The sequence below is a fragment of the Microtus pennsylvanicus genome, chromosome 5 (genome assembly GCF_037038515.1).
Source record: "Microtus pennsylvanicus isolate mMicPen1 chromosome 5, mMicPen1.hap1, whole genome shotgun sequence".
In the NCBI taxonomy this organism is placed as follows: domain Eukaryota; kingdom Metazoa; phylum Chordata; class Mammalia; order Rodentia; family Cricetidae; genus Microtus; species Microtus pennsylvanicus.
The window spans coordinates 45,110,484-45,121,977 of record NC_134583.1 but is presented as its reverse complement, the minus strand read 5'-3'; the positions used below and the strand labels follow the sequence as shown (position 1 = coordinate 45,121,977).

Here is an 11,494-nt window from a genome sequence, read left to right as displayed (position 1 = left end):
TCTTCCAGTAATATCCACTGACTCCATCTTTTCCTAGCTTTCCTATCCCAGAAAAATGATCAGCCACGCTGTGCTCTGGAGTTCTGTGTATCAGGACCTCTCATCTAGTGTTAACCATGCTGATCTCCAGATAGTATTTTTTTTTTGTTTTCTTTCTTTATTTTTTCTTTTCTTTTTTTTAACATTTTTTTATTGATAAAAGAAGAATAAAGAAAAAAAACCAAATTTCCACCTCCTCCCAGCCTCCCCTTTCCCTCCCCCTCCTCCCACTCTTCTCCCCCTCCTCCCACCTCTCTCCCCTTCCCCCCACTCCTCTCCCCCTCTCTCTCCAGTCCAAAGAGCAGTCAGGGTTCCCTGCCTTGTGGTAAGATAGCATTTTAATAAATGAAAATACCTATGTCTTCAGCACTACCTGGGACCCACTTCACAAGATAATCATTACCTGGACTAGGATTATATTTCTGTCTTAAAATTGTTATTATTGGTATTATTCTTATTTGATAATTATTAATGAAAATTGAAACTGAGCAGACTTTTCATGGGTATGCTATTTCTAAGTCAATAATCCCGAATTGAGGTCTTATTTGGCTCATTTCACTCAGGATAGTTTTCTATAACCATTACCCAGGTCCATGTGAGCATAATTACAGAGTACCTTAGCTCCAGTTGTAGGAGGGCCAATGCATGGAGATCAAATGGAGAATTCTGGGCTTTGCACCAAACAAGGATGACCTATACTGCAGTTTCAAAGGTCATCTATGTATGTGCATATCTTGTGTCAAAAGCTCAACAAATGGTATAAACCACTTTAGGAAGACAGTTAACATCACAGTGATCACTTGACATAGCATTTAGTATTGTGGATGCATCATATCAAATCAGCAGCAAACAGCAATCAAATGGCAGAGGCCTTAGTAGATTTCTATTAAAATATTTTGCGAGGGTGCTTATGCCTGCAATGTCGTCACTATTTCCACATTCCAAGATCTGTTAGTCAGAGTCGTGTTCTAGAACAAGGCAGGGAGAATAAGCGAAGTAAACCACTCTGAATCTGTCTGGTCTTAATGCTATAGATGACAGGGTTCATAAAAGGGGGAAAAAGGAAGTAGATGTAGCTCATTGTGATGTGGACCACATGAGGCACATGCTTCCCAAACCTGTGAATAAAGGTCAGACCAACCACAGTGACATAGAAGACCAGGATGCAGCAGATATGGGAGACACATGTGTTAAGGGCCTTGGCCCGCTCGTCTGTAGAGGCAATGCCCATGACAGTCTTGAGAATTAAAACGTAGGAGAAGAAGATGATCAGGAAATCTAGCAGGACCATTGCAAATACAACCACAACTGGATAGAGACGATTGAATGTGATGTCAGCACAGGCTAGTTTAATGACATCTTGGTGTAGACAGAACGCATGAGAGAGTACATGGGATCGACAGTAGGGAAACCAATGCAGGCGAATGATTATTGGCATGATTGATAGACTAGCTCTAATAAATACACCCACTCCAATCTGTATTACCCTACTGTCAGTAAGGATGGTGGTGTATCTTAATGGGTTGCGAATGGCAATGAAACGGTCATAGGCCATGGCAAGCAAGACCCCTGACTCCACAATAGAGAGAGTGTGGATAAAGTAGGCCTGAGAGAAGCAGGCTGCATGGCCAATCTCCCTGTGATTTAACCACAGTACACCCAGCACTGTGGGCATGGTGGTCAATGTTACTCCAAGATCTGTAGCTGCCAGCATACCTAAGAAATAGTACATGGGCTCATGGAGGTTGTGATCATCCTTAATGAGAAAAAGAAGGGCGCCATTGCCAAGCAGTATGGAGATATAGGCCATCAGCAGTGGGAGAGAGATCAGGTGATGGGCCTTCTCCAGACCTGGAAAGCCTGTGAGCAGGAATGGGGAGGAGGAGGTGTTGAGCCACATTGTGGGCATTGCAGAGGAAAAGTGTCCAAATAAATCCAGTTCTTTAGGGCTTGCCCCTTGAGGATGCTACATGCATGCTGTGTGGATGTTTAAGGGTCCTTCTTTCCAACAGCAATGGTAATTCATTCATTCCTGGGAGCTTTCTAGGTATAGGGAAAAAGGATATATCAAGAGCAACTCTACTTTATTCAGAGCTCACCATATGTAAGATTTTTGGGTGTGCATTAGAGATAAGCTACTTAGATGAAATCTTGGTAAATCCTGTATTCCACATAAAACAAAGAAAGAAATCACTACAGTTGAGTTAGTTGAGTAGTGCTTTAAAAGTATTGATACTTACAGGGCTTTTGCCATGGTACTCCTCATCCTGAATGCTGGTATTTAGAATAGATCCAAAGATTTCCCAGAGGAAATGTAGAGTAGAATGTCAGAAAGCATCTAAGTGTTGTTTGAAGACCAGGTGTGGATATCTGATTGCACAATAATATAAAAAATGCTAAATAAGCAAAATAAAATGCTTAATTTTAGGGATTTGTCTTTAATTAATTGACACATGATAAATGTCTAGAGATGTTTGGAAGGTTGAAAAATGATATAAGACTGACTTGTACGTGTGTCTCTCCAAAATAAATGAGCTTCCATGTTATTGACCGGTGTAATACTTTAGTTTTTCATGATTTATTTTAAAAATTTCAGAGTTTTATAATATAGACATAAAAATAAACAATAAAAATTCAGAGTTTTGTAATATACATATAAAAATAAACAATAAAAGTAAGTCTAATATAGTCACTTGAAGGCACTATTCGGTAAAAACTCTAGAAAAATGACTCTTACATGTCAGATATTTGGAGAAGCAAATTAGAAATTAATTGTCAGATATTCAGAGAAAATTATTAGAAATTGATATTTAGAGTTGGTCCCATGGATTATGCTTTACTAACTAAAGAGTCTGATGGGATTCAAATCAATTGAGAAGGCCTCTTGATTCAGAGCTCTAAGGTAGCATTGGAAGCAGGCAGTCATCTTCTGGCACCAGCCAGAGAGAATGTGGCCACCTTCTCTTGCATGGCGTGGGTACTGTGCATCTCACTTGCTGCACAAACCATATCTTAGTGTGCTTTTAGACATCACTCATGTAACTCACGTTCGTAACGCCAAGATCACCGAGCTGCACTCTTCACAGCTTTATTGCTGATCTACGACTGCTGTTTCTTAACAGTAGTGAACTTGGGGAGCCACTCGAGTCTTTGGGTTGTCATTTATAAAGCGTGCTAATAATTTTTGTCTTCATCATGCTTTTGACACTATGCACAAAAAAGACAGAACTGGTAAAGAGAATGCTTTAAATATTTGTTATTACAAAAATTACAGAAAACACATCTGTTGCATTTATCCTAAGATTTATCAAGTGATCCTATTTTCTTATGAACTGATGGGGAAAATAAGACAACTAGGGAAGGTTTGAATTTAAGAAAAAAATGCTACACTTTCCTTCATTTGAGCAGAAGATAATGTGCCCAGCTGGCACAGTGAATTGGAAAGGGGTGGGTGGGAAATTCCGACATTGCTGAACATAACATCAATCCTGTGAGGTTCAGGCTGGGAGAAGTCAGGGGAGACAGGGCCTTCCATACTTAGAGACAGAAGCATCCACTTCCTGCAAAGGAAAGACTCAGAAGTACATGGCTTATGGATGACAAAAGATGCAAGACTGGTGAAGAAAACTTCTATGTAATTGATTCCAGAATAATGTGATTGGATATACGTGCACCTACACATGTACAGAAGTTATTAGTTATTGGATCTATTATCTACACAGTTATAGAGCTTTTGCATTGAAATATTTACATTATTTTGCAAACTTCAAGTTTATCATAATTGGGTATAATACAGTAGAACTTCTTACTACACAAGCATCCAATAGAAGAACAAACAAGGGAAAATAAAAAAGAAATAAGAGACAGGATGGAGAAGGGAAGATAATTCAAAGACATAAATGCAGGGAATGAAGAATTCTAGTGTTTACCTCTCTCAACCAACCGCAACACCACATACCCTCACTTCTTTATGTAGGAGACATACACAGGTCTGTGTCTATCACATAACAGGTTCATACAGGTAATGAAGGGAGGAGACTTATTAATCAAATATCAGAGTCCTTTTTATTCACATGGATCATGCAGGCTCGAGACATAGGTGGGCTCTTTCACAGTACAAGCCAGCTTGGGGCCTTTCTCAGTCAACTCAAGCACTGAGCTCTTCTGCTCACTTCCCTCAGAGCTGTCTCTGTGGTACATGGGCTTATCTGTGAGATCTCGGCGGGGTGGAGGAGTTGTGAATAAGTCCAAGATTTTTCCTCATGCTCCAGTTACTCACCCTTTTCCAAGGTCTCTGCTTCAGAGTGGGATTGTTTTGTTGATGAGAAGCTTCAAACTCTTCCATGTAAATGAGGAGTCCTCACAGAGCCCTAGAGACATCTCAGGCATGGACGAATGTTTCGCATGCACTTCAGCCTCCCTTTAGTCTGCTTGCCTCCCTTTGGTCCTGGAGCTCTTTCCTCTGTCACAGCACTTCGTCCTTTCCACCATAGGAAATCTCTAAATATTTTATAAATAACCTAGTACCCAGAATACAGCTTGTGTCCTGCTTAAGAATCCTTGATGAATTAGCTTCCCTATACATGCAAACTGTTTCCACCATCATCTTACATCTCTGGCTTTAAGCATTTTATCAGATCACTGAACCACATAGACTGACTGGTACATTCTTTCTAGAAACATTGTCATACCCAGTGTAAAGGTATTGGAATATTTTTAGAATGCTACTATTTCTCATAGATCCTTGGCAGGTACTACTATTGTTTTTCTCGAACAGAGAAGCAATTTCCCCCATGCCCTGGTGTTTGCAGTAAGACCTCAGAGACAAAGTTTCTTACGTACCCTCACTGACCTGAGATTTTGACCTTGTCCATTCTTTGGTGACATTGTCAGAACGTCAGATATTTAGCTTTGAGAAACATTTGGTCACAACTTGTGAGTTTCTATTTATTTCAGAGACCACACAAAAGCCTGTATGGCAGGGATATTTATTTTAGAAACACCTCCTCAGGGACCATTTGTAATTTGACTGCTCACTGCCTCTCCTTCACTGCCCTCCCACCTTTCCCATCTAGCTCCTTCCTCCTGTCTCTTCCTCCCTTGTGTAGATGCTGGACTTTGGAGGTGTGATAACTTATTAGCAGTCTCTCACATTTCTCTCTGTGTTCTAGTGTTGATTTGCTTCCTATTGATAGGTGGATGACTTATTTCTGTTACGATGCAGAAATACAAACAGAACAGTTAGGAATCTAGACTGTGGTAAAGCTTTTGGAAAATCTATTTCCTTTTGTCTTTAAGAAATCCAAATCCTTCCCTCTGAAATGGGAAATACATTCATATTAAAGGAGATTAAAAGATCAATTTTGCTGAAATAAGAGTCACCTTGTTATAATACCCTACAGAGATATTTTTTACTATTGTTATGGTACCAAATTTACACATTCACAGATGACCAAGCCGTCTGACACATTATATTCCTGTCATAGGCTGATTTCTTTAGAAGTATATGCAAATGAGACAGTTTGAGCCAAATAGTGTTTATTAAAGAAATATGTATATTAAAGTACAAAAGTAGTGGAATCATTAGAAGACAAAATGTAACTGAGATATAGGCTGCCAAAGCCTTGGAGGTACGTATAAGTATTACCCAATCAGACATATTACAAGGTTGACTGAGTTTTCTGTCCTGCCTGGTTCCTACAGTTGTTAAGTCCCAAAGAAATCACACAGAGGTCTACATTACTTGTAAACTGATTGGCCCATTAGCTTATGCTTCTTATTAACTCTTATAACTTATATTATCCCATTATTCCAGTATATGTTAGCCACATGGCTCGGTATTCTTTTTAGTGAGGCAGTCGCGTCTTGTGACTGGGCCAGGACTCCTGAGAAATGGGCTTCCTTCTTCTCAGAATTTTCCTGTTCAAATTTACCCACCTCTACTTTTTGTCTGGTTGTCCCACCTATACTTCCTGCCTGGCTACTGACCAATCAGCATTTGTTTAAAATATAATTAACAAAATACAGACCATTCTCCCACACCACTACAACACTCTGGGTTTAAATGGCCAGACCTTTAAAAATCCTCCTCACCCAATTAGAAAATGTGAGTTCCTAGACCCAGGAGGTCATAATACTGAGAACAGTATCCAATGTGAGAGAAGAGTTGGAAGCTAGATATTGGCCGTAGTCTAAGGATGAAAAGAGTGACTTTGATTAAAGAAAAATCTAGCCAGAACATTCTGATATTAGCAGCAACAATATGTTCATATCCTGTGTAGCTGAACATCCCGGAACATGGCAGAATCCCAGCACTTATTAACTGGTGAAGTAGGATCATGACTTTAGGACCAGTTTGGGATAGACAGCAAATTATTGGCCAATGTAGAATGGATTACATAGAGAGACTCCCAAAATAACAAGAAAAATGGAATTGAAGGTCATTTTCAAAGACTTTTCATACACACACCCTTATCTAAGTTTAGCTACCGCCTTTCACAGATCAACTGACAACTGAACTTTATTATTCTATAATACATGCAAAGATCACTGTTTTCCTCCAAATTCCTGGGATTCACAGGAATGTATGCTTATAGAGCTGTACCATAGATCCCGTATTAAACAAATGATCAAAATTTAATGTTGTTCTTAATTTCACTTTTATTGAGCTTGTTCTTAACAATTTCATACAGTTATAATATGAATTCTGATTATTATAACACACTCCCAATCTGCCTCCCATCTGCATTGCTTGCCAACTCAAGGGGCTTCAATCTCAATGAAATTCTTAGACCAGAGGATTGGGGCATGCAGAGATATTCCTTCTAAGATCAAGGTTAAGATATTACCCCTTTCCCTTCCTACCACCAAGAAAGAAGCACAAAATTCAGTGAGCCTATTAGGATTCTGGAAACAGCACATTCCTTGCTTGGATGTGTTACTCTGGCCCATAGACCAAGCAACTCGGAAAGCTACTAGCTTTAATTAGGGCCAGAAACAGAAGTCTTTTTAACAGGCCCATGCTCCTATGCAGGTAGTTATACCGCTTGGACCACATATCCAGTAGACTCAATGGCACTTGAGATATCAGTGGCAGATAGGGATGCTCTTCTGAGTCTTTGGCAGACATCCATAGTCGATTCACAAAAGAGACCTTTGGGATTTTGGAACAAGGGAACACAATCACTGTAGATAACGATTTTACCTTTGAGAGATAACTGTTGTTCTGCTATTAGGCCTTAGTGGACACTGAATTTTGGCATTGGGCTACCAAGTGACCATGCTACCTGACCCGTTCATCATGAGCTGTATGTCATCTAATCCACCAAATCATAAAATAGAAAATGCAGAGTATAAATACATTATCAAATGGAAGTGTTACATCCATGATTGTTCCCAAGCAAGTCCTTGTTCTGTGGACAGTCAGTCTCTTTCTGCAGTCATCCCTATTATTGCCCAAATGGCTCATGAACAAAATGGCCACGGTGGCAGAAATAGGGATTATGCATGGTTTCGATAACATGAACTCAACAAAGCTGACCTGGCTACAGCTGCCACTGAGTGCCATATCTGCCAACAGCAGAGACCAACACAGAGCTCAGGTATAGCACTGTTCCCTGGGTGACCAGTCATTGACCTAGTAGCATGCTGACTACATTGTACTGCTTCCTCCATGGAGAGGACAATGCTTTGTCCGTTCTGGAGCAGATGGTTACTCTGGTTATGAATTTGCCTTTCCTGCATACAGTGCTTCTGACAAAATCATCATACATGGACTTATAGAGTGCCTTGTCCACCATCATGGTTTCCCACACAGTATTGCTTCTGACTAGGAACTCACTTCATAGTCAGGGAAGTGTGGCAGTGAGCACACAATCATAGAATTCACTGGCCTTACCATTTCCCCATCATCCTGAAGCAGCTGGCTTGACAGAAAGATAGAATGGCTTTTTGAAGACGCAGTTACAGCTCCAATTAGTGGCAGCAGCCTGGTGGGCTGGGGCAAGGTTCTCCAGGAGGCAGTATATGCTTTGAATCAGTATCCAATATATGGTATAGTTTCTCCTATAGCCAGGATTCATGGTCCAAGAATCAAGGAAAGAAAGCAAAGGGATAGGTCCATTCACTATTATCTTACCGAATGACTAAGAAAATTTTTGCCTCCTATTCTAGCAATCTTAAGTTCTGATGGTCTAGAAGTTTTGGTTCCAGAATAGGAAACACTCCTGCCAAGGTATACAACAAACATGCTATTGAATTTGAATCTCAGACTTCCCCCTGACCACTTCAGGTTCTTGATGTCCTCAGGCCTACAGACAAAGAAAGGCACAACAGTGCTAGGAGGTTATGGATCCAGAATACCAAGGGGAAACTGGACTGGTTCTCCACAATGGAGGTGAGAAGGATTGCATCTGGAGTGTAGGATAGCCTTTAGGGCAGTTGTTATTGCTACCATGTCTTGTGATTAAAGTGAATGGGAAACTATAACAGTCTAATCCACACAGGATGATAAGCGGCACAGACTCATTTGGAATGAAGGCATAGGTCACTCCTCCAGAATAAGTGCCAAGACCTGCTGAAGTGCTTGGAGAGGACTCAGGTAGGACAGAATGGGTAGTAGCTGGGGGTAGTTATACATTCCAATAAAGGCCACGTGACCAGTTGCAGAAACAAAGATTTTAATTGACATGAGTGTTTCTGTCATATTTTGTTAAGAATGTGCTTGTAAATATGCTTGTGTTTTCTTTAATTAGATTTCTTTATCATATAGTGTATCATCAATTAAGAGAATACCAATGATTATCACATTTAAGTATGGGATGCTAAAAGAATACCTGCCAGGGTACAGTGTCACCTACTCTAAAAATTATAGTGCATTTACAGCTGTTCAAAGGATAGTTATATCATGATGGGCATAGTTATGACCTGGTTATTATTTTCATTTGAATATTAATCATAACATAAGGAGATATGAGTGTGTGTCAAGTTAACAAGGGGTAGACTCTTGATGGCTGTTTTTGGTTGTCAACTTGACTACATCTGTATCTAGCTAAGTTCTAAGCATCTGGGTATGTCTGTGAGTAATTTTTTTCTTAATTAAACCATTTGAAATGGGAAGGTCCAGCTCTTCTGAGGTGGGAAGACTCACCTTTAATCTGAGCCACATCTTTTGCTGGTAGCTTATATAAAGGACAAGGACGCTTGCTCTCTTGTTCTAGCTGGTGAACTCATTCCTTCACTGGCATTAGAGCCTACTTCTTCGAGGTTCTGATATATACTGAAGACCAGCTAACACATCCAACCCCATGGACTAAACAGTCACTGCATTATTGAACCTTCCATTGGTATACAGCCATTGCTGTGCTAGTCAGACCATTGCCCAGAAGCCATTCTAATAAATGCATTTATCAGTGTGGATGGGTGGTGTGTGAACACGGCAATAACATAAAGTGATTGTCAGGATGGAAAGATTGCACTCTCACCACTGAGGTATAAAAATAGAACACTTTAAAAATCAGCTCAGTGGCATCCATTAATGTACATTCTGAGCACACCCTGCAGACCCTTTTAGCAAAAAGAATATCGATTGTGTGCTTATCAAAATCATACACTGGATGCTTACATCAGCATATCAGTAATGACGCCAAGCCATAACTGCTCAAATATCTACAGATACTTTGAGGTATCCAGGCTCCCCTCACTAGAAACTCCACATCTGTCATTTGTACTATAGCATCAATGAACCTTAAAAACACAAGGTTGAACCATGTTGCAAAGACTAAAACTAGCCAACTTTTGTGTTTTTCCATTGATGATTACTAGAAAGACAGGTGAAACTTATCCATTCTTCTGCTCTGTAGGCAGATGGCTGGTCTGGGGTATGGCATGGGTCAGCAGAGGCCTAGGAGGTGATAGAAAGGCTGCGCCGTGTCATATTCCACTTCAGGATAGGGTGCTATTTACAGATGGGTTCAACCCCTCAATATTTAGCGAAGTACACAGTTACAGCCTGTGAAGATGTTCTCTTTACTGTGATTTTCCATTCACCTTCCATCTTTCATCACCCACTTCTAATCTCTCTAAGTCATGGAACTCACGCTTTGCCATCCATACCACACTGATAACACTTAGTCATAATCTGGCCAAAACAATTTATCCCATGTTTTAATGTATCTTGGTATTTTTATCCTCCCCTTTTACTACATTCAAGATGACTTTAAATTATAATCATATGATTATAAATATATATGCTAATCCTTATTTTACAGTCTCTGTAATGTCAAAACTCCATACATGATTTATAAGGTGTGTTGTCAGAATTTGCTTTATCTCATTCTTTCTAATAATACAATTCCTTAATATAGCCAGTATGGATTTATTTGTTTAAATTCATCACATTTTATCTTGTTCTGTATCAGGTGGATTTCTCTTTCTGAATTGAGACAATGTTGTCCATATTTCTAATTTTTCATCATTCAAATTATTCTATTTTTTTCAAAGTATTTTTTGATTTCAGAGATATTTTCCATATATTCTTTCTAGTATACTACATAAATGTAGCAATGATACTTCTATGTAAATTTATAGTAAATTTTTCTACTACATTATGAAGGCAATGCTTGCTAATAAAAAGAGCACATCCATTGCTCTTAATCTGACCCAAAATGGACAAATATGTAAATATAAACAAACTGATATTAAGAAAAATGTGAGCCACACAACTTTCACAGTTCACTTGGAGTTGGAATATCCAGTGAGTTTCTTGTGCATCAGAATTGATTTTCCCCAAGAGAGCAGGGAAGACAAATGCATTTGGGGTTATAAACAACACAACAGAGGGCCATGTCCTAAGAGCAACTAGTATCCTTTTGGCCATTGGGAAAGGTGGTAGGAAGGACATGCTTGTATTTATGAGATCCTGATCCTGAGGTACTTGGGTGCATCATCTATGTCAGTAGGTTTCTGTGTTTTCTGGTTTCTTCATATACCCTGAGGGATATGTATGAAACACTGAAGGACATTAATGAGGTGGCCCAGAGAAGAGAAAAGATTTCTGGTTCCCTTGAGCATCTTGAAATAAAAGACTCTGGGGAGGTGATTTCGTCATGTGTGTCTTTCTAGCCTTGTTCTGCAACAGTGTCTCAGAAGAACCTGTCTGGACTGGGGAGGAACAGGTACCTACACAACAAGACTATGGGGTTGGTGAGTGCCAGGGAGTAAAGACAAGAGACACTCCTCTCCTATACCTGTGACATCCAGTCAGGAGAATAGGCAAATTTTCATCCATAGTCGGGCACCGCTCTCTTTGGGTGCCAGATTTTTAATTTCATCAAGAATGTCATGATAGATGTGGAGCTTCTCATGAGGGGATCATGGATGGACTTTAGAAAAATGCAAAATGTTTTTAGAATACATTTAGCAAAAAAAAAAAAGAATACATTTAGCATTATCTGTC

The 11,494-nt window shown here is 39.6% G+C and overlaps 1 protein-coding gene across 1 annotated transcript; it reads right to left on the bottom strand.

Moving 5' to 3' along the window:
- Positions 1-994: 994 nt before the first annotated feature.
- On the bottom strand, positions 995-1,948 carry Or51b6 (olfactory receptor family 51 subfamily B member 6). Its single transcript, XM_075974728.1, has one exon. The coding sequence runs from the start codon at positions 1,946-1,948 to the stop codon at positions 995-997; it is 954 nt and encodes a 317-aa protein (XP_075830843.1).
- Between the last annotated feature and the right edge of the window lie 9,546 nt (positions 1,949-11,494).

What these genes read in the sequence shown, in the direction of transcription:
- Or51b6 (XM_075974728.1), bottom strand. Translation starts at nt 1,948, where the DNA reads ATGCCCACAATGTGGCTCAACACCTCCTCCTCCCCATTCCTGCTCACA.